Here is a 25,452-nt window from a genome sequence, read left to right as displayed (position 1 = left end):
AAGTGGCTGGTAAACCGGGAGAAGAATAGACTAAACTGTAAAGTTACTTACACAACGTGCATCTGACATGAATAAAATGTGTTGTCTAACTATAATGGAAATTGTTATTATTTCTGCTTCTATAGACATCAGTGTGTATTTTACAAACTCTAAAGGTATTGTTTTGCTGGTACTTTATGTGCATTTAAATGTCTGAAACCTAAAATTAACCTTATGCAGTTGAATAGCTGTTGTTTATGACCAGCACTGTGCACATCTGTCTCCAATGCACAATTTTTTTTTTTTTTTTTTAAATTTAGCAGTTGATCATATTATGCCCTGACCGCTCTAATCACACCGGTGTGATCGTATACTCCAGGGACCAGCCAAGACTGATCACACGGGTGCGATCATACATATGGAAGGGCTAGTAGACCCCAAAACACAAGTGGTCACAATGGTCCATAGTGCTAAACAAAAAAGGTATATTCAGGTCAGTGCTCAACTTCCTATTAGTATTTGAACCACTCTCTATGAGGTCAAACTTCTAAAGTCAGTAAGAGGTAAAAGCAGAACTTATTCGCCTCAGTGTAACGAGAACACAGATCAGAGAGAGTGAGTTTGTAAGTGCTCAGCGTGAGAGTCAGTGAATTGGCATGGGATTGTGTGATTCAGCTTCATTCTCACCTTCACTCCTGTAGTCCTCCTGTGAGCTGAGGGCTGAGTATCTGTGCCTGGAGAACGGAGGCCAGTCTTGGCTATGCGATCCCACTCCGTAGTTGTTCCTTAACCTCATCCTGGAGCTCAACGAGGAGGACGACGAACTGTCTGCCTTCATTCTCAGCACTGCAGCATATGATACAGGTCTCCCGGCAACGGCTCTAGCAAAATCTGAAAATAAAACAGTGAGAGCGTTTACACCTAACCATTCAAATACATAATGAAAGGCTCTAGGATATACTTGCACAGATCATTATTACTACCGTTCATTTTTAGGAACCCCTAAAACTTCATACAACACAATCAGACTTTCATTAGTAACTATTTATTGCTTATCGTACAAAACAAACTGCAGTCGAGGACAATTAAAAATTCCAATAATTAAAAATTATTGATGTTGTTTTATTTATTTTTCAGAGTACACTACCATTCAAAAGTTTACAATGTTTTAAGATGTTTTTGAAAGTCTCTTTATCTCCCCAAGGCTGCATTTATTTGATTATTATTATTATTCATTTTTTTTTCCAGTTCAATTTGGCTACAATTCAAAATATCTATTTTAGTACAATTTGAAAAAAAATATGTTTACACTAGTCCAGGGGTTTTCAAACTTCATGATGCCAAGGACCCCCCAAATATGATGCACCTTTATTGGGGACCCCTTTTAATCCATCTATATATTTTGATGTATGAAAAAACTGTTAGATAAATAGTTAGTGTGACATTTTAAGTACAACATTGTTTGCAAATTTAAATTGGATATACTTCATGTTGGATGTATAAACCTGAAGAAAGTGTTCAATTAAAAATTACTTGTATAAGCAACTTTCACAATAAATGTATGTACCGGTAAGCAGCTTACATTAAGAATTCTGCTCTACGAACCCAGTGAGCATGATAAAGGGGACTATAGGGAGAAAAAAACACTAGCAAGATACAAAGCAAACATATACAAAAGGTAAAAAAGGCAAACAAAGTGAGAAACGTTTAGAAATTAAACAGTTAGATTGTTAGGTAGATGTTATCCATTTTCGCTTTGTCTTTTAATTATCAGACATTTTTCTGGTGATCCCCTAGAACCTTCTGGAAGACCCCTGGGGGTCCCCGGACCCCAGTTTGAAAACCCCTGTGCTAGTCTACAGTGTCACATGATCCTTCAGAGATAAGTCTAAACGGTATGCTGATTTGGTGCTCAGGACAGGTTATATATTCTTGATTAATACAAAGTTCAAAAGAACAGCATTTATTAGAATTTTTGTAACATTATAAAGTGTTAACTGTCACTTTTAATTCATTTAATGCATCATTGGTGAATACAAGTATGAACTTGGAGCAGTAATACACTGTGTGGAGGATTAAAAATACAATCTCATTGTGATACACAAGGGAAAAGTAAGGTTAAAAGTTTGACACTTTGTTGAAGTGTTTTTTTTTAAACACAATTAGAGTTGCAAAAAGTTGCGTCATGAACAGGTTGCCATGTTCTATTGCTAACACCACTTACACAGAGATAAATTAATTTAGATAGCAAACCTTTGATTATTATTCACCCAGAGGAAACACAGAGCTAATTACATTTATGTTATATCATGTCAATCATTGCTGCTGATTCACAATTGCTACAAATGATTCTAAATTGCCCATTTGTGTTTAAAACGGTGCCAAAAGAGGAAGGACTTATTGAATATCTTAATTAAAGAGTCATTATACACCTGCTAAAATCTCCCTTTTCTGCTGTTGGCAATTAGAACTTCAACAAAGTGACTAAGCTCCAGAGCATCAAGCCGTATGACTACACTCACAGATGCGACGCTCAGTAATGAGGACGACCCAACAAATGACAACTTAAATGCTTCATTCTTCCCGTGGCACGGAATCATTTACAGAGTGTCTCGCCCGGAGAGAGGGGAAGTAACCTCTGGAAATTAAAGCCGCCCAATACGTGGATCTGTATTTGTGTAGAGAGGCACTCAAGGAAAAAAGTGAGCTGACATTTATGAGGTCTTAATTAAAGACAGCCCTTTTAATACTTGCAAAATATGACCTTTGCTGCCCAGAGCTTTCTGAATATAGCTTCAAAAGTGGAGACTTCTCTGACTGTAGAGGAGAATAAGAACTAAACTGAGGGCTTATTTTCTCTCAGAAAAAAATAAATAAATAAAAAAAAAACACTGCTCTGAAATGTGCATGCATTCCTATTCAGGCAGAAAAGTCCACAAAGAAATGTTGCTCTCAGCTATCACATGCTTAAAGAAGAGAACGAGGAAAATGATCCAAAAATGGAAGACAGGTGTCTAGACAGCTGCCTACACAGAAATCAACAGAAAAGCATACATATAGAAATAAATATAGGCAGTTACTGAATTTGATGGATAGAAAGATGAATAAATGGATGGCTGAGTGAATGCTTGATGGACAGATGAGCGGGAACGAAGAGGCAAGCGGCGAGAATTGTGTGAAAGAGACGGGTGGGAGAGGGAGGAGTAGAGAAATCCAGACAGACAGATCCAGTTCTTTACATCTATGTGAAAGAGGATCTCATGGGCATGTTACTATGTTGGGAGCTTTAAATCAGAGCATGTGAAATTTACATGATTAAACATTCATGGGATGCCTTTGAAAACTTCCACAGAAGCTCCTTGCATGTAACATTGTGTAACACATTCCGTTTTACTGTTTCTGAGGTGGTTTGTTATGGATTTTGAACATTTTATGTTCTGCTTAAATTTGTGGAATTATATGGAGATACTTTGCTTTTTCGGGTTCTGAGCAAAACAAACTGCCTTGGGAAGATTAAGAAAAAAACAAAAAATTAAAATTGTGAGAAAAAAAAAATCCTTGCTGTGGGATTTGAACAAACTAAGCACGTTGCGCAAGCTTACGGCATAAAACTGTGGCATAGTCAACTCCTGTCGTGAGAACTGAGTGAATGTTGAAGGATCTAAAAAAGATAATTAAAGGGTTAGAGTTTCAAACCCGTGAGACCTTTGTTCATCTTCGGAACACAAATTAAGATATTTTTGATGAAATCCAAAATTAAAACAAGCATTTTAAAGGCCCAGAAAGGTAGTGAAGGCATTGTTAAAATAGTCCATGAGACTAGTGTTTCAACCTTAAGGGGGTGTGGGAGTGGGGGATGGGGTGTGGGGTTTAATGCTATTTCATGCATTCTGATTTATTTACACTGTTCAAGAGTTAAATTCTTATGCCAAACATGACCAAATGTCAAAAAATTAGTTGGATGTATGATTGTTTCAAATACACTCCTTTAGGATTTAATAACATTTTGGACTTCTTTTTTTCCTCCAGGTTTTTAAGTTATCCTGGGTGCCATGCTGTATTGTGTGTGTGCATGTGTGTCATAGATGTGTGTGTATGCTTGTGATTGACTCTTTAGCTCTGCCCACTGCACGCCTGCACAAGCTCTGCTTTTTCCGGAAAGAATCTGTACAGCCCGTCTTATATAAATATGATAAAACTAAAGACTCTTCTGAGATATGAAGAGTGTAATACTATTCTAAAACCCCTTTCACACTGCGATTCCGGCAAATACACGGATAATGCGACCCGGCATTTGTTCCCGGGCTGCTAGATTTGGTCCATTCACACTGCCAGCGAAATACCGTAATATGTGCGCTTTCACACACAACCCATAACGGTCACGGATCGAGTTGACACATGACGTCCTGATGAGATGTATAATGGCGAGCGATCTCAGCTTCAGCGCGGATGGTGAGGAGCTCCGTGGTCTCGACTTGAGTCCAGTTTGCACACGTTTCTGCTTGTTTAATTTTAGTTTCTTTTGTATACGAACACTCTCTGCGTTTAAAACACCGACTAGCTCTTCTGGCACTGCAGGGTTGTATTATTGAAAAAACAAGCTCTAGGAGTCGCACGATAACTACATACACGTTGTGGCATTAGTTTTGGCTTTTGTTCATACAGCACTCGTCCCGGGTTGAATACCGCAATGTTACTAGGTCCCCGACCCGGGTTCAATTCGGTTATTAATGCCGGGACGTGGTTGCTTTCACACAGAAGGCGACCCGGCAATGTTCCGGGAATATTGCGGGTCCGACGTGCAGTGTGAAAGGGGCTTATAGGTGCTCAAGATTAACATGAAACTGGCAGAAACTGTATGTGTGTTATGACCCCTTTAAATGTTATGAAGCGACAAGAATACTTTTTATGCACAATAAACCAAACAAAAATAATAGTTTCACAGAAGAGAAGAGATTTCTAAATAAAGTATTATTTTTGTTAGTTTGTTTGCGCACAAGTATTCTCATCGCTTTATAAAAATATCTATATCGCTTTATGTTCAAAGCATGAAATAGTCTTGCTCCCCAATATCTGTCTGCCCTTTCCGGTCCCTTAGATCAGCTGAACTTGGTTTATTGTCTGTCCCTCGTTTTTGTTTGTCTACGGTTGTAATTCGCTTCCTCTTACACTACGAAATACCTCATCTGTGGGTGCATTTAAGTCCCAGTTAAAGCAGCACTTGGCTACTTTTGCTCTCGGGGTCCCCCTACATTTTGGAAAAAATAATGTCCTCAACTACTGTTGTAAGCTCTGTCATCCTACAACAGGGGATGCCATCGCGCGTGCATTTGTTGACATGACAACCCTGATTGCCCTGAACTAGTGATGCGTGGGTCGTCTCATAACCCGCGGACCTTAAATGTCTTCATCCCAGGTAAAGTTACAGTCAGTGGCATATGTTTCAGCATGTCATATGAATATAATTTCATGGGTTTTATTTTTTTCAAACGCCAAATAATCGCGATGCTCACGTTTACAAGCCAACATCATTATAGTAGTCTATTGGTTAGCGTTTTACAGAATCTATATGATACTTCAATTCAATGTTTGAGTGGTAGGAAATCACCATAAGCATGACAGCATCGGCCGGGCACGCCTCGCTCACGCCAACGAGCAAACGCTGGTCCAATGCTGATCCTCATCCTGCCTTTAATCCCATAATTTTTTCGTTTCCTCTTATTGCTTTCCTCCAACAAAATCTTTTCTTTCTTATTTGTCTCTGCTGCTTCGGACATGACTATATTATCCGACGAACAAAGTTGGGCTCGCACATCCGAATTTAAGGAAGTGTGGGTGTTGGTGGAAGTGACTTATATGCCGTATATGCCGTAAAGCAGTCAAATTTTGTAGTTCTTTTTGTTCTCGGGTTACTACCCGAAACCCGAAGTTTAAAAGTACGATTAAAAATGATACAGACCCCATCAGGCTATGGCAGACGTGTCATTCAACCTATTGTAAGTCGATTTATCATCACAAGAGTCTTAAAAAATATATTATGAAGGTTGAAAAGTTACCTAGTGCTGATTTAAAAACATCTATTCAACAAACATTTTGGATAATTCAATTATATGTATTATGTGATGTGTATATATAGATGTATATGTCAGTGTCTAAATGTACTATAATTGTGCAATATAAAGCGACCTTGAGCTATGGAAAGGCATTATATAAATAAAACTTATTCTTCTTCATAGAATATCGCCTCATAGACTATTTTAACAATGTCTTTATTAGCTTTCTGGGCCTTGAAAGCGGTCATTGTGTTATCCATGTTGTCTATGGAGGGGTCAGAAAGCTCTCGTATTTCATTAAAAATATGTTCATTTGTCTTCCAAAGATGAACAATGGTCTTACGGGTTTGGAACGACATGAGAGCAATTCATGACAGAATTGAAATTTGGGTGAACAAACCCTTTTTCACTGTATCAAAATGCTAAGGACATAACTCAAAATCCTCATTCATACGCAACTAGCTTTCCTGGAGGACGTTTCACAGACATTTTAATCCTCTCTGAATCTGCCATTTCTGTGTTTTTTCTCACCCACCTGTAGAAATTCCAGAGAAAATTGCCTACTGTTTTTTTTGGCTTAACTCTAAAGCTTCTCCTTTGGTGATTTTTGACCTACATGAACCGTTTGAGCACCAATCTTCCACATCCTCTACCTTTCAGAATGGATGGTATTCAACAAAAAAATAAAATAAAAGCAGAGCCAAATCACAATCTTCTAAGACTGGCCATGTTAGCATCAATGTCAGGTAAGGTTTCTCTGCTTATTTACGTGGGTTTATCATAATAGCAGGCACTTAAGTCATGTGGAGTTTTTTTAAAAATAAATTAAAATGATCACTAAATATTTAATTAAAAGACATTTATAACATATGCGATGCAAGCAACCACATCACATGACCTTCTGTAACAGCCACATAAACAGAAACCCACCTCTGTAATAAACACAGAGATGCTAGTCCCATCCAAACTGATACAATCATAGATGGCAACTGATAAAATCTGTAACTCAGAACTTGTCCCATAGAACTAACCCAGTTAACAGGGGAAGTTCGCAATCTGGAAAGGTTCTCTCAAAGTTATGACTAAACGATATTCCAGTAACATTGATAGAATGTTGATTTAAAGCTGTCTTTAATAAAGTTTTCTAAATTTTAGTATAAAAACATTATCTATACATCCTTCATGGAAGTTTTTTTTCTCTTAAACATTTTAGTTGTAAGACCATGCTAAATTCATACTGCAGGGCTGTTGAATGCCTGAATCTGATTGGTTTTACGAACATTTTAAGCCTTGTTTTCAGGGAAATGTGTGGCTAAAGTAGATCCAGGCAGGTCACCAGACCACAACAGCAAATTATTTCAGTTATTTCAAAGGTCCTTATACAGCCGAAAACAGCAAAATAACCAAAACCCACAGCGACACTGACTAACCAACTCAATAAAATTTTCAGGTGATCACAACAGCTGTGCATTGAATTGCACTGACCCTTCCTTTTAAGGGGACAAGCAAAATGTCCTCCACAGTACTATAGAGCCACTGGACCTCCAGATTAAAGTTTAATTTGTCATCCTTATGTATCTAATTATTAACATATTAACTCAAACGCTTTGATTTCAAAAGCTTAAAGGGTTAGTTCACCCCAAAATGAAATTTATGTCATTAATGACTCAGTTTAAGATATTTTATATTTAGTCCGAGAGCGTATCCAAGTGTATGCACACTATACTGTCCATGTCAAGAAAGGGAAAAAAAAAAACATCATCAAAGTAGTCCATATGTGACATAAGTTAATTAGAAGCTCTTGAAGCATCGGACATACATTTTGGTCCAAAAATAACAAAAACTACCACTTTATTCAACATTGTCTTCTCTTCTGCGTTTGTTTTCAAAATAATTATGTTCATATAAATATTATATTGATTGAAAAGTAGCCAAATAGTAATATAAATATAATACATGCATTCATAATTCTTTTAACCCTTGTGTGGTGTTCATATTTTTGTTACTCAGCCAGTGTTCGTGGGTCTGCTGGACCCGCTGCATTTTTGGGTTTTTAATTCAACAAAATCCAAAAATGTTATGTGAAAATACTCAACAGATGTTTACTTCATCCCAATTACAAGCAACATAAATAGCATTTATGGTTAATATTTGCTCTTTACCTTTGTTAGATCACATTTAAGAATTGCAACCTCGTGTGGGAACGGCAGGGGTAGAAACAAAACTCACTTTTGTAGCTCTCACACTTACACACAATCTCTCTCACACACACGCATGCACACACACTCACACACATACACACACACTCATGCACACACACACACACACACACCCATAACACACACACGCACGCACGCACCCTTCCCCCCCACACACACACATACGCACACTTGGATATGTGGTGTATGGTTCCTCTCCATAGGCATGTTTTTCTAATGTACAAACTGTATAATCTATCCCCTTACACTAACCCTACCCCTAAACCTACCCATCACAGAAAACTTTTGGAATTTTTTGAATTTCAAAAAACACCATTTAGTATGTTTTAGTATGAGGAGACAGATATCGTCATAAACCATGTTTACATTGTAATATCCATGTCATTATACACATTTGTGTCCTCATATACCATATACATGAACACACACACACTAACAGCAGGCCCTGACAGGAGGAGGACAGAGTAAAGGTACACAGGACCTACAGTTCCCACACTTTTATTAGCCCCGGGTTAGACCCGAACATCCTGTGTGTAATATAAATGTGTAGGGGGGGGGGGGGGGGGGGGGGTACAGTGTGTGGTCATTGAAAATGTGTTCTGATAAATATTCCTCACAGAAAATGAGCCAAGGCCAATGAGTCATATAATTTTTCTTTCGATAAAAAAGGAAAACAGGTCCAACAGACCCGAACACCATACAAGGGTTAAACAATGTGTATTCATTTGAGCTCTTTGTGAACCTATAATTATTAGACATATTTTTTTGATTTACATCATGCATTGATATAGTCAGATATTCTTTCAGCTGTTTTCTCAAACTTTCGGTGCAGCAGCATTGTTTATTCCTGCATTGTAAACACATTTAATTCCATATTAATTTTCAAAACGATCTCTCAATCTTCAGAAGAGAAGTGAATCAAACGGACACTGTGATTGGCTGTTTTCCACACGTGTCACACTTTCAGAGATCGCTGACTCTGGATTAAACCTGAGTTGAAAGAGAAAGTTTATACCGAGTTTTGAGAAACGGTTGAACTTGGCTAAACAAGGTTGGTTGGATTTATCTGGATTAGTCAACTCTAAACCTAGTCTGAAATTCAGAGTTTGTTCAGTTAGCTTCATGCAACAGGGCTCTGCCCTTTACACCTCCAGAAAATGAAAACAATCTGAGCTGAAAGTTCTCAATGAAGCCGGTAAACTGGCTGAAAGCAGACTTCTCATCAGAGTTATTTTTTGAAGCAACTGTCGGATCATTAGGATTGTACAGATAGATAGACCGTGATTGGACTTGTTTACTAAATAATGTTATGTCAGTTGTGATACAAATTTCAGGTGTTATGAGCGTGTTTGGTATTTACTTTAATTACTGCCTTTATTGTTTTTCATTCTTATTCATGCCTGCCACAAGAAATCAATCATAAAGAACAGAATTCGAGCAGCACCAGCAGGCTGTTATGAACAGGACAATTCAAGAGTCAAACATTTTAGTAAATATGTTTATATCATACTACAATTACCACTATACTACATCATTTTTAATCCAAGGAACCCCATTGTCCCAGACTATATTTGAAGACCTATCAGTCTATACATTACGATTTATTAAATGAATGAATTTAAATTAATTAAATAATAAATCAGAAGTTAAATAACTGAACGCATGGTCTGTGTGTGAATACACTTTTGCTAGTTTAATGTTAAGTTTGGCATGCCAGGCACATGGTCCAAACGGGTTGCACCTAGTCTCCTATTGAGTCATGGGTAGCCTGACATTGTCATACTCAATTCTAGTCAGAATATGAGCTCCATTTGGCTGTAATTATGGGGCGTGTTTCAACCAAACCAGGAAAGACATCAATTGGGTAGACCTACAACCAATCAAAGCAAAGGAGCGACACATAGTTGTCAAATGCAAGTTAGTTGTCAAATGTCAACAGAACTCAACTGCACTGTATTGCCAAGTCTGCGTTTTTTCCATGGGTTGTTTTTCATTAACCTCACTGTTACCTCATTTATGTGATAAATAGACCCATGAATGCAAATTTTAGCAAGCAACCTTTCCAAAATAACACACATTTAACCCCCTCAAACGCCATTTTCCCCTCTAGAGAGCCCCCCAAAAAGCTATTAGGCTTGTCTTGGGCTCGTAGTTGGCGAGTTTTGTTGTAAAAACTTGGAAACCCTGTCGGCACACATGCTGGAATAAACCTAAGAAGTAAAAGACGGGTGTAAACGATCTTTGCGGCTTTGCCGCTGTTGTAAAAAAAGAATTTAAGGATACACAGAGTACTTACGACACGGTCATAATTTCTGAAAGAAATAGTGAAGGCGAATGCATATACGATCAAGTTCTCTGTTTAGGATTAGAACAAATTAAACCAAAAGCTCCTTTGATGACGTGGATGATTACGTTGCTGTTTATCATCTGTCCATCATTGTCTAAAGCCCGCCCTGACAATTTCATTGGTCCGAACAGTTTCTGTTCAGGCATAATTACCTCAATGGATCGAGTCCAGACCGAACTGCCCAAGCTCAAATGTTGTGGGCGGGGCTGAGTTCGGCTGGCATCCAGGCTAAGTCATGGGTTTTCTTTGGGTATAAAATGGATTCAATATTTACATTGCGAGTGGAAAGACTAAACGTTTCCCCAGAAAGGAATCCTTTTATTTTTCTTATTTAAAAGTGTTTGTTTGCTGCTGCTCATCCCTGTGTGCATAATAAGCAGAGTGTAAGCATATTGTGCATCCTCCTTTAGGTGCATATTACTATTGCGCCCTTTAAACAACACAAAAATACTGCGCTATTGACTTTAGACCAGGCTTTTGTTGTTCAATGGAACCGTCGTTTTCAGTTGCCTCAAAATAGCCAACAATGCGCCTGAACACACCTAATTTTCAGACCAGCGCACCCATGAACAGAAGTGCATTTGCAATGTGGCGCTGGACATGAAATGATAACAGCATCAGAATGAAACTAGCTAAAAACACTTGTGTCACAGCTCTTGTATGATAGGGCCCTTTATGACCAATGAATTAACAGGACATTTACAGTTGTTTGAGATTACGGGACTTTTCACACTTTTTAAAATGTCCTCATATTTAAAGTCTTTCCAAGATTACGTTGTGAAATTTAATTTAATAAATTAATAAGACAGCTGTTCAAGAAATAAATAAAAAACAAGAAACATAATGCCATTGTTTCTTGCTGCATCTTACACCATGTTATACCAAGATAAAGAAATGTAAATTGCTTCGAGACGCCCACATTTTGTATTCCACAGAGCTCCATCCGGCTGTTTTTAAAATCACTGTTTTCAGTGTAACAGCCCCTTAAACAAGCAAAAACATGCTTTTCATTAAAGTGAAATTTCAAGCTTTAAATGCTTGTTTACTGATTAGGTTGATTAATTGTAACAATTTAACACATTATTTTTAGAATACTTAATTAACTAAAGTGACAGCTCTAATTTTAACATGTAAAAAAAAAAAGTACACAGCAGTTTTATATCCAAAGCTCACCCCGGAGTTAACACTACTGAAATCCGCAGAAACACAAATCAATGCAAAATCTGCAATGATGAAAACCAGTCAAGTTGTAACTGACATAACTGTGTTGACACAGACAGACGTTCATTGGCACAGACATCCGAGACATCAAAGAGACGTAAATCAAGTGCTCACCTGAGGAGCAGGCGCCCTGGATTGAAAATGGGGTGACATTGCAAGATGATTTTTCAAGCAAATTTGGAAGTAGTCATGGGCTCATGTCATGCAGTCTTTGTCCTTATTAAGTAGGCTATACCATAAATCCTACCTAATTATAAACAAACTCAAACCAATATATATATTTTTGCTAAAATCATTAGTAAAGTTTAATTCTATAAATCATGTTATATCACGTTATATAATATTTTGACTAATCTTAAAGGCCCCTAAACTATTAACTTTTTCCTTGCCAAACACAGAATTTTCCAGGTTTCCGTGCTTTCACTGTTAGATGCTAGGGGGCACTATTACACATCTTCTTAATGAGTACAGAATCTCCTGATCACAACACAGGTGAAGAAGATGCAGTAAAACAAGCGATCATGCGTAAGCAGATGCATATGTAAAATAACATGATCATCAACATTGAACATCATATAAATCAAATCTATCTAATGTTACTGAATGAAATGTGGACAGGACTGTGCAAGCATTAGGGGTGTTGATGGACTCGATCTACTCCATCATATCACCAATCTGAATATGATCTGGATACAGTCTTTGACAAAAATGTGATTTTCTCAGCTTTTTGATCAAAATGTTGCTTTTTCATGAAACAACCCTATATTTAAGTGTTGATTAATAAGCAAGACATGAAGCTAGAATTCACTTTCTTTTGATATATTGCATGCTCAGATATTCACACAAAAATATTCTATGGGCCATTACATTTCAAAAACCCTGGCGGTGGTTGGCAAAAAGAAAAAGAAAAAAAGAAACGCTGCCGGGGAAAGAGCTAACATGATACAAAACTTTTTTTAAAAACAATATGATTTATTGTTTATACTTTTTAGCAAGTAAAAGGCCTTTTAGTATAATTCTAAAAATGTCCCCTTTCAGGTCATAGCACACGTATATGTTTTCTATAAAGCAAACTAACACGTATTTTGAAAGTGATATTTCAAGATGAACACTGCTTGACTGAAGCAACTTTTTATCATTATGATTTACTCCATTATTGATATTGTTAATGTACTCAAGCTTTTGAGGGCTATCTATTTGTATCTCTCATAATTGGATTACATTGCATTTTATATTTTGTCCACAACGATAAAATAGAGCTTTGATCATAAAACTAAGCTTTAAATATCATCGTTCTAAGATATAGATTGACTGATATTTATAAGCATTTAATCTAAGTGGTCTGATTATAAATATCTCACTGATTTACATTACAAGCTACAGTATCCAAATGGCATCTTACATGTTGCAGTATGCATATTTTTGCTACAATTCGGGTTTCTGAATATTTTTCCCACTCTATATTTTTCCTATATTTATGCAAACCATAAAAGCCTGATGTATCAAATATGATCCTCAAAAACATAAACAAACATAATGTATGCAAACTTAAAGGGATAGTTCACTTTGAAATTTAATTTTGATCTGTTTTAGCTTACCTCATTGGCATCCGAGATGTAGGAGAATTTGTTTCCCCAGTAGTTTAAATTTTGATCATTTTAGGTCAAACCGTTCTTGTCTGTGCCTCACATAATGCAGGTCTATGGTCACCACCTCAAAGAGCATACACAGAGAAGTCCAAATTAAACAATCCCCCATCGTAAGTACACACTGATGGCCTAAGACACGAAACGAGCGGTTTGTGTGAGAAAACGAACAGTATGTATATCGTTTTTACCTCTTGTACACCACTACGTCCGACTGATCCGATGGCACGCGTGCGTGTTTCCTGTTGTGACATTCGCACGTTCTGGCTTTAGTCTGTGCAAGTGCGGAAAGCGCCGGAAGTGGATCTCTCGCGCGTGTACGTCTCTCATTGTTTACACAAAACAGTTGTCTGTTAATATATCGAAATGTTCTTCCATTGTGATGTCCTGTACGTCTAAATATGTTTAGATCTTCACAGTGAAAGGTAACACTTCCCAAATTTCTGTGTAAACAATGAGAGACGTACATGTGCGAGAGATCCACTTCTGGCGCTTTCCGCGCATGCGCAGACTAAAGCCAGAGCGCACGAATGTCACAACAGGAAACGCACGCGCGCCCTCGGATCAGTCTGACGTAGTGGCGTACAAGAGGTAAATACGATATAAATACTGTTCGTTTATTACGGTTATTACTGCTGTAAATAACCATATTTAATATGTCACAATTCATTTACAGTGTTAATACATATGGTTAGAGTTTTAGATCACAAACTGCTGCCTTACAAGGCATAACTTCTGGTATAACTTCTTACCCTCTGTAGAGTGCAGAAGAAATCTAGAATGACTTCATCAGACGCTTGCACATCCTTTTCACGACTACTGGTGAATTACTTCCGAGGTGTCAAGTGTGCATGGCAGTCTTGATGATTGCTGACAGCTTTTCTAGATGGGTGGAAGCTCTTCCTTCTGAGAGTGACAACTGTCAGTCACTTTGCCAATACTCTTCTCAAAGATTGCTTCCACTGCCAGTAAACTTAAGCACGGCGAGTTATAACTTCAGAATTGCATTATTCACACACACACACACACACACATATATATATATATATATATATATATATATATATATATATATATATATATATATATATATATATATATATATATATACACACACATGTAAGGATACTTGAAAGTGAATTAACAAAAAAATAAAATCTACTACTAAACCCTACAGCTCACTCAATCGGTTTTTATACTACTATTATAATGAGATGGGATAAGTAGAAATGATCAACTGTGGTAATCACTAGCTCTAGAAAAATATCTTGAGGCCTTTGGAGGCTTTACTGTACATGGTCCCAATAATAACAGCTGACTTTTATTTTATTTCTGACAATGCAACTAATTATTGTTTTGACATGATTCATTAAATTGCATCTGTGGGCGAATTCCAAATTGTGTTTTTGATACCTTGAAGGGAATTTTATCATTTATATTCACGTGACCCACGGTGTCTAGTCGAGTTGTTTTGTTTTGTTGAGACATATTACATTATTTCAGCATCATTTGCTAGGTAAATGTGACTACCTGCACAGTCCATAGAAGAGAGCAAATGTTAAAGTTGAGAGCAGAGATGGAACACACACACACACACACACACACACACACAAGCGCGCACACACGCACACACACACACACACACACACACACACACACACACACACACACACACGGTATTCTGAATATACACATAACCAATATATATCTAGAAAGCCAACGCTTGAGAGTTTACAGCTGAATACTCAGAATTACTCAGACAGTTATTATATATATATATATATATATATATATATATATATATATATATATATATATATATATATATATATATATATATATATATATATATATATATATATATATATATATATATATATATATATATATAGGCTAAAACATTATATATATATTGTTTTTATAAATATTATAATATTTATAATACATTACATTTATATTATAACTAAATCATGCATTTGGATAAGGATTCTTTTCATCTTTTTCTTGCCATTTAAATGAAGCTTTCATCATTTGTGAGTGTACTTATTGAATTAAATAATAAATACATTTTATTTAATTAACTGGTTTGAAGCAAATTTTTCTTTTTATGTCTGAATCCCCATTGGTTGCTATTCGTAATTCTGATAAGCAGTTTATTTTAGTCTAGTCTTGCTTGATTAATTTATGTTTGATTATATAACAAGTAAATGTTTCACAGACTTGTAAATTCTTTCTCTTCACACTCTCTCCTGCTTTCTCTCTAAATACTTTTGCTACTTTCTGTCATTTTCCTATGGAACATGTATTCGCAGTTGCATTAAAGAATAAATAGTCTTGGGGAATTACAGAGAGATGCTGCGCTCCATAGTTGGAATACATGATATTCTGCAGAGTAATAAGCATGTGGCTGATTCAAGTTCAATTTGAGGATTCTAGACATCCTTGAGATTGTAAGAAACACATCATTTGAAAAATGAAAACATTTTGACACTCTCATGGACTGCAATACTCAACGATGTGTGACAAGTGGAATGTCTCTTACTGCAAAAGTAATCCATCTGTTTATGTTCTTTAGGGTCATTTTATAAAATATCCAAATAACCCCTTGTCTTTTGTAACAAAACAGTTTGATGTACGTATTATGAAAACTAACGCTAGACCTCGGATCTCAAAAATTCCTCAGCAGTCCAATAATATCTAATGAAACTTAAAAGACAACCTTAAAGGACAACTCTAGAAAACCTTAAAGGATACCTCTAGAAAACCTTAAAGGACAACTCTAGAAAACCTTAAAGGACAACTCCAGTGAAAAATTAACCTAGGGGTAATTAACACATGGTTACTGAGTAGATCGTCCTCAGGGATGCGATCTCTAAAAACAGATTAGCTTAAAACGCTAGTGTATGGGGCATGGAATAAGTACAATTAAATCACTAGTTAATACCACTAACAAGGCTCAAAATAGCCTCACACTAACACGGCAGCATAATGAGGGTCCCTACATGCAAACTGAAGCATTGAGATCTTTGTAATTGTACAAAAAATGTAATAAGAAGATACTTTATAAAGACAGTCCATTAAACCGTTTAAAATCCTGCATTTAAATGTCAGTTACAACAGTGTCAGTTACAACAAGAAGCGTTTAAAAACCGGAGGCATCTTGGAAAACAGTCTCGACCAGTCAGGCCACGAACACTGTGCTAAGTGAGCTGATCGATAGGAATTAAGTTTGTGAAATCCAATGACATGGAAATGCATGAATTACATCTGTTTATTATAATATATATGGTTGACTAACTACAAGGGAAGAAGGTGTCCCATGTGAGATTCAAAGTCACAGTTCATCACTTAGCACAGCGTTCGTGGCTCGACTTGTCGAGACTATTTTCCAAGATGGCGCCTCTCTGTAAACGTGTAATGCACTGTCTTTATCAAGGGGGTAATCTAGCACTCGGAAAGTGCTCCACCCATAGGGGCGGCCATTGCTAACCAAGCATCACCTGCTGTTAGCAATCCATTGACTCCCATTCATTTTTGAGTCACTTTGACAGTGAATAACTTTACATCTGAGGCGTTTAAAGACTCCATTTGTCCATTGTTTATTTCTAAAGAAACATGACAATGCATAAAAGGCTCCATTACCTTGTATCTTACACTATAGAAGCCCGTAGCTGTTTTTGTAAAAATAGGCTAACGATTGCGTCATAACCAACGCGACTCTGTCGCACAGTTGATAAATTACCATATAGACAGGAGGAGATGCTCAGAAGTAATCTTTGACTGTCTATGAGACAGTCGGGGGGACTGAGAGACATAAAGTCCGATAAAGTCAAGAGGGAAGAATAGGGAGAAGCCCATAGTGAGCCAAAAGCAACGGGACAAAACATTTAAACAACGTGATTTAGAGTTAACTTTCCACAACTACTAGAAGACCTACAGCTGTCAGACAGGTTGGTTACGTCACATCTACATCGTCGAGCTCAGTCTGAGCCTGCACAGTACGCTCAACCATCAGGAAGTGAGTGCTTGTAATTGAACTCATTTTCCGCCGTTGAAGTCAATGGGATAGCTCTGTCCATTTCTTTTACTGTCTATGGTCTTTATAAAGTATCTTCTTATTAAACTGTTTGTACAAAGTTCTCAATGCTTTGGTTTGCATGTAGGGACCCTCATTATGCTACCGTGTTAGTGTGAGGCTATTTTGAGTCTTGTTAGTGGCATTAACTAGCAATTTAATAGCACTTATTCCATGCCCCATACACTATAGTGTTATAAACGAATCAGTTTTTAGAGATAAAACGCTTTACATTCGATTTTCATTAAAACGCATCCCAGAGAACGATCTACTCGGTGTTAATTGCCCCTAGGTTCATTTTTTCACCTGAGTTGTCCTTTAAAATCCCACTTCTGGCTATTTAAATAGATCTCACAATAATGCAAATTCTGTCAATATTTACTCACCCTCATGTTATTACAAACCCACAATACTTTAATGTATTTGTGTGAAAACATTTTAAAAGCTTAATAATAGCACAAAAACACAGGAGCACAATGAAACGTGATTGCATTAATGCTGTTGTTAAATAAAATTATGACTACTTAAGTTATTAAATTATGGCAATTAAATCATGAATATTGTGGTTTTATATATTGGTGCAAGTCTCACTATGATTTCACAGCAGGGGAACATATATACTTTTTTTCAGTTGTTATTCCTCTCAGTTTTAATCTATTTGGCCAATTTGTTTATGCCTACAGATAAAGTGTGCATTTTCTGAAAATATAAAAAATATAGACCCTGTCCCAAATGGCACGGAAGACTGCAATGTGTTTAGGTTGTGATTTGGGACGAGACCATACAAATGCAAAAGTAATGACTGCCAAACAGGGAATCAACCTACGGATTACTTACAGTTTCTGAACTTAAGAGAAAAAAAATCAATAAAACACACACATCAACTTTCAATATATTTGTATATTTATTTTTGTCCTTGTTCAACTCAGTTAATATAGATTTTCTAGCATTAATAAGACTCACAGATACTTGTACAAACAAACTCTCTTTTCACTCCGCAGTGAAACCCCAGACATAAATCAATCTCATCTACGAAAAAAGATCACTGTACAAGAACAATCTTCACAGTTCCCTATGGCGTGTTTTCCTCAGAGTACCTTACTAAAACAATAACAGTCAAATCAACATCTAACTGCAAGTGTGATGCAACTGTCAATAATCATTAACCTTTGGAAAACTCTGTAACACTTTAGGCCCTATTTTAATGATCTGAGCGCATGATCTGAAGCACATGGCGCAGATGCACGTACGAATCCACTTTTGCTAGTTTCACAACGAAAAAACAAACAAAAAACTGTTGGCGCGCCAGGCGCATGGTCCGAAAGGATCACATCTATCCCTTAATGAGTCATGGGTGTGTTTTTTTTTTGTGTGTGCTGTAACATGCAATAAACCAATCAGAGTCTCATCTCTCATTCCCTTTAAATGCTAGTGGTGGATTCGCTATAATCATATCATTATATATGATTCAGGCAGAAATCATATTCATGGATTTTTTTTCTTTTTTTCACCATGGTGGAATCGCTATTTATGTGGCAGAATTTGCAAGTGAGACACTAAACACTTGTCCAGAGAGGAATCTGTTTATTTTTAATATTTAAAAAAAAATGTTTGTGTGCTGCTGCGAGTCCCTGTGTGTGATAAGCAGAGTGTATGTGGGCTGTGTATCCGCCTATAGGTGCACATTACTAATGCGCCCTTTAAATAGCACAAAAATACTTCACTACTGACTTTAGACCAGGGGCCTCATTTATAAACGTTGTGTACGCACAAAAGAAGGCGTACGCCGCTCTCTATGCAATAATTGGTATTTCTAAAAAGCAAACTTGACGGGAGGCTCTGACCCAGGCGTACGCACAAAAACGGGTGAAAAGAGAAATGACGACACCGTTGGCAGACGGAAGAAACACGTGAAAGTGTGAAAAACTGTAGACCGTTGTGTTAAAGAAATGGCAATACTGCCTCTCATAAATAACATGAAGATTTACAAATCAAGTCTTACAATTTTACAATTTACAACAGCCTACACGAACACCAGTTTGATCGATTTGAAGTGTAAAACAAACAAAATCAAATGAAAGTTACAACAGAAATGCAAATTAACACATATTTACAAAAAGAAAAGTGCAATATATTCTGCAATAATATTGGCATGTTATGCAATTAATCCTCCTAAATAATGTGGTATACAATGACATTATGTATAAAATTGATATTCTCATCAATGCGTCTGTCTGGCCGAGCAGTTATAAATGCAATTAGATAGATAGATAGATAGATAGATAGATAGATAGATAGATAGATAGATAGATAGATAGATAGATAGATAGATAGATAGATAGATAGATAGATAGATGGATGGATGGATGGATGGATGGATGGATGGATGGATGGATGGATGGATGGATGGATGGATGGATGGATGGATGGATGGATGGATGGATGGATGGATTAATTGTCCACTGGGGAAAGTTATTTTCATAGTAAAAATGTCTTCATCAGCTACGGAATTATTGTATTCATGCATATGCCTTTCATTTGTTTCATTTTTGATAGAATAACGTATGACATATGACCGGTGTCTCCTTTCATTCACCCGTGGCACACACACTCTGGTGATGGAGCGCTAGGCGCTTTTTTGCCTCGATTTTGATGTCCGACCCTTTCTTTTAAATTTCGCCCATGGTCCGAGGTTGTGAGGCTACAGCATCTTTACGGCGTCTGCAACCTTTTGCCACTCAAGTGCCTTTTTGGCATTAGTAATGCCCATACTGTGCCCTCCAAAAAACATTTTTCTCCTCTTTTCCGCCTCACAAACGATAACTTCTACTTCACACTGAGTAAAGGTAAGTTTTTTTGATTTCCTCTCTGTGTTTGCAATGATTTCTCAACCGATGAATATTAACTTGTGGGTGTTTCACAGACTTTTTATGGGCAATTATGGGCGTGACATGAAGTCGCAATAAAAAAAAAGGTACATTGATATCACTGGGGCAGTACCCTAAGTTACAAAACTGAAAAGGTACTATGTACTAGGTACTAACACTTACTCCTAAAGTACTGATATGTACCTGTTAAGGTATTAATATGTACCATTTAGGGGTTAGTAAGGTACAAAGATGTACCTTTTCACTTTTGTACCTTAGGGTACTGCCCCAGTGACAGCACTGTACCTTTTTTTCTGAGAGTGTAGGATGTGCATGCGCACGGTTTTATAAATCTGAATATTTTTGTGCGTACACAAGTCCAATGTTTCATCTGTACGCCCCTTCTGACGTAAATCCTATGCAAAGTTTTATAAATGAGGCCCCAGGTCTTTGTTGGTCAATGGCGCAGTCGGTTTCAGTTGCCTCAAAATAGCAACGCGACCACAATGCGCCTGAACACACTTCGATTTCAGCATTTGCTATTTAAACAAAATGGCGCTGGACGTGAAAATTATGAAACTCGGGCTAAAACTAGTAAAACCTCACTGTGCCGGATGCATGATAGGGCCCATAATTGTGTTAGTCTCCTTTTTATATTCTACTAACTATAAGTAACTTTGCAACAACAAGTCATCAGAGTATTAGTGGAATGTCTGCTAAATATCTTTAAACATTTTATTTTGGTGATCCCCCAAATACTCTACTAATCATACTCAAAGCAAATGGGACAAAAATGCAATTTGAACTAGGGTTTTGAACTCTTGTCTTTGAGCTCTTTTATCGTACCCGAGCTCTCAGCATTGCAAGAACAATTCTATAGCAACTGAGTTAGCAAACTTGGTATGCCAGAAAAGCCGAACATATGAAGCTAGTTAAATGCTGCAAATCCCAAAAGTATGAATTTACAAATCATGCACTTTGGTAAAATAAAATGCTTTGAGGTTATAACAATACTGAGCAAGGAGCCGTATGAAATCAAGTCACTGATCCATAATCTGCCTCTGTTATCATATCTGAATATATGAAAATGATGAAAAGCGATTGCTGTTTTACTGCCTCTAGTGTTCATTTATGTTAGAGTCTGCAGTGAGATGTACATATTGGTATGTATTTAGCATTTTTCCAATGAGACCAGGTCGGATTTTAAGCCTTGATTAGTAGAATGTCTAAAGTAGTCTATCAAAATAAAGTATGACCGCAAAACTCTTCAAACAATTACCTCACTTTTAATTGCACTGATTGCAATTTACTGTACATCTGTGATGACACTTTACTTTAATTAAACAGCACTGCTAAGATGTCATCACTGATGTTTAAAATGTGCATTGATTAACACTTAATTAGCTGTCAATGCTAACTCACAATTATGCATTAAACATATTTTGTTTATAACAGATTGATATTTTAAGCATCTGCAAACCTCCAACAAGTTTGATGACAGTTGATAAAAGAAGTTGGAAAAAAAAGTCTGCCTTGCTGATGACAGTATCAGACTGCATAAAAATATAAACAATATAAAAATATTTAAAAAAACAACAGCAATGTGTATGATGCAACCATGCAGACTGACAGGCCTTCAAATCTGTTGGTGTTTGGGGATTTATACAGACTGCAAACGAATGAATAAAGAAATGCAAAAAGCTCCTTGCTGGGTTATACAAAAATGTCCTCTGTTCTTAGTCTGTGCATTCAGCCAAAAGTGAGCAGTTTAGATGAGGTCATGTATCTCAAGAATTAGCACTGGAATTATAATTTGGTTTAGTATTGCATGTTCTTTCGACAGAGTTATAATTAATGGGGGTGTTTTAAGCTTCACAAAGTACACAAAACCACCATAAAACTGTTTAAAAAAAGACTCCTACACTATAGTATTATAAAATATATATATCTATCAATTTATGTTCCATGAAATAAAGACCAACAAACAGGTTTAAAGTGACATTAAGCTGAACAAATGATGAATTCTGAGGATTTTGATTTTGAAGTTGAATGACTTGTAGAACATGAAAAACTGAAACATGGGTTATTTAAGAATGAAATGAAGTCTACTCTATGACAATATCTGTGTTACTATTGGTTTCCCTTTAAGCTATTAACTTCACATTTTTGTAAGGTTTCTTCTATGCTCTCAACTGTTCCACCACTGTTCTTTTCAAAGGTTATAAAATGCTCTTCAGTAACCACAGTGTGCTGGCTTTGAAAAGCCTGACTGCTCTCTACGGCTTTTTCGTTTCTTATCACGTCCGTGGAGATATAAATTTCAGACACAAAATGCAGTGACTTTAATGTATGCCAGCCACGTTGAATTTAATAATGCAAATGTGTTTATGAGGGTTGAAAGGACAAGACGCATTAGTCAACGTCACAATGGTGAAAAAGATACTCTACGATTTAATTATGACTTTTCGATCCCGTTTATGGAATAGACAGAGGCACAGCTGTTGAAAGGGTATATGAGGGTTTACAGTGAGGCTCACAATGATGAATACAGTCCATTGTGACGAAAGACATTTTTTGTAATTTAAAAAATAAATAAAAAATATTCTGCTGCAGCTGACAAATGCAAACACTTGTCAAGATTTGGCTTCATCCGATAAGCAATAACCCCTGACAACCCCAACCAGCACCTGACTTTTTAGGGCTAAAACAAACAGAAATTGAGGCTGCACAGCTGCCAGGTTACAGAGTGGCTGCAGATATATTTGCATTTGTGTGCAGCAAGCTGTTAAATCTATATGGACAAAAACTATATTTTTTTGGAATATATTTACTCTTGAAAACTAATTTCACAATATAATAGAAATTAATGGAAAGAAAAACATAATGAAATAATAACTGGCTAATTAAAAAGAATTACCTCTACATTTCTCTTTTTCTATATCTATATATAGTTTAATTTAACGCAAGTAACGCCAATAAATTACAGAAGAACGTGAAGCGTCGATCATAGAAGTCTGGAGTTTATCACAAACACACTGAGCATCTGCACCTGTAACCCTGGTAGGAGGAATTTTCCATTCTAACTATTTCACTTTATTCTGCGTTTGTAATTTTACAATCACAGCTGTGATTTTCTTTTCTTTTTTGAGTTTAAGCCATTAAACTCTGGGAAAGTATTCAGTGATCCAGTAATCTGATTCATTCAAACAGTCCAAGACAGTGCTAATGTAGAGGCCAGGCTGATTAGGCTACATCAGACACATCAGAGAGAAGGACTCACGTTCTTCTTCATGTCAGTGTGTGCTTTGCTTTAAAACACAAGCTCCGTCGTGTTCTGCGATTGTTTCTGAAGAGCGCAGTTTTGGTGTCGTAGCTACAGTAAGTGTGTGAGAGTCTGTTATATTGATGCGCAGAGAACATGTGTGTTCGCTCTCTCGATCACTGATCTCACGCAGCATTCATGTACATTTCAGTACATTCGCGTTGTTTCGACACACACTCAGGAAGGATAATGTTTGATTTGTCATGTGTGAACGTTAGTGATGACCAGTTCACGAACAAATCGTTCATTTGAACCGGTTCTTTTTAGTGAACCAGTTCACCAAATCAGACTGAACCATTACAGACAGTTTGCATCTCTAGTAAGCACTAAGCACTAATCCACACATTTCTAAAGTTATTCACTTTTGACATGTCTGACTTGCCCTCTGACTCGAAATAAACCAACATCACAGAGTTATTCAGTTCACAGTACACCGACTTAACCTACTGTTAAAGGGTTACTTCAGCGATTAGCATATGGCTTTGTATCAGTAGAAACCCTGGAGTATATTCAAATGATTGTGCTTTCCCCCATCATATCCCCCTGAGACAAGAGATTTATGCATTTTATTTCTGGAAAAATTCCTCCTATGATGCAAATTGACGATATTTGCATCATAGGAGGAATGTTTGGCCAAAGACTAAAGACTACAGCCAGCAGAGGGAGCCATTTCCACATGTTTTGAATCCGCGCATGGAGGATGGAGATCACACTCAGAGCTCAACTCAGCTACAGGCACTCATTTAAACAGAGCTATGGTGAGCAATGTAAGTCTTTTAACTTCTCAAATTAATTTCTATGAAAGTTAAGCTTGCAAAGGCATGAACTGAAACACGCCAGACTGAACTCACGTTGTGAATGTATGCCGCAAGTGTAGTCGCGATTACCTCAGCTCTCATCACTCCTGCATTTAGTGCTCAGTGCTGTGATACTCGCGCGATGACTCACTCATTATATTGAACAGACACGTTCAGTTTTTAATTGTAGTGTCTCTAACTCAGTCATAGTAATCAAGTTGGTGGTGTTGGGAATGGCCTCACGGGGCAGCGAAGCATTCTGGGAATTGTAGTCTTTCATCCCCATGGGACAAAAATACATTTTCTGTCTTTTCTCAGTCTAGAAGACACCAAATTCAAAAATAATTTCACATTTCTACTGCAGTGATGACCCAGTTTAAATACAGATTCATCTTCCCAGCGCTGAAGAGCTTTCCCTTTAAGAGAGAACTGATGATGGGTGCTTCATGGGTGCTTAGGTGTGTGACTCCTTAAATTTGGTTATTTGGTTTTCTTTTGGATTCTCCAATGATCCATGAGCCTTGCAGAAAATACAGTTTTGTGTGAATCACCGTTTAATCTGATTGTTTACTTTGGTTATAGCAAATTATGACAATATAAAAAAAAAAGTTAAAAAAAAGAAATAAAAAAAAAAACTAGGTGGATTAGTACTCATGCTTAAACAAGCTATGACTCCATTCTGTTTCTGCTCAGCCAGCCACCCATGGGCCGCAGTGTGCCAAATTAATTAAAAAAACATAAGCAGGTGAGACGTTGGTGGGAGCTCAAGTACAGGGACATGATTAGCCATAGTAGGCAAGATTAATGAAGACCTTCTGAGAGAGATTATATTGACTGAGCCTGATTATACTGGAGAACGTTTATTCAGTGGCGTATCATTATGAATAGAGGAATCCATAGATCATATGCAAACCCCCCTCACGGGG

At 37.0% G+C, this 25,452-nt stretch overlaps 1 protein-coding gene across 6 annotated transcripts in view; it reads right to left on the bottom strand.

Annotated features, from left to right (window-relative positions):
* Nucleotides 1–25,452, bottom strand: part of cntn5 (contactin 5) — a 427,504-nt gene that overhangs the window by 219,700 nt on the left and 182,352 nt on the right. For all 6 annotated transcript variants that reach the window (XM_067419349.1, XM_067419350.1, XM_067419348.1 and 3 more), the window contains exon 3: nt 667–870. In XM_067419349.1, coding sequence (XP_067275450.1) covers nt 667–870 — 204 coding nt within the window. The remainder of the gene's footprint in view (nt 1–666; nt 871–25,452) is intronic.

Source organism: Pseudorasbora parva, chromosome 16, assembly GCF_024679245.1.
Source record: "Pseudorasbora parva isolate DD20220531a chromosome 16, ASM2467924v1, whole genome shotgun sequence".
NCBI classification, from domain to species: Eukaryota; Metazoa; Chordata; class Actinopteri; order Cypriniformes; family Gobionidae; genus Pseudorasbora; species Pseudorasbora parva.
The sequence above is the reverse complement of the archived record's forward strand: the minus strand, read 5'-3'. Positions and strand labels throughout refer to the sequence as shown.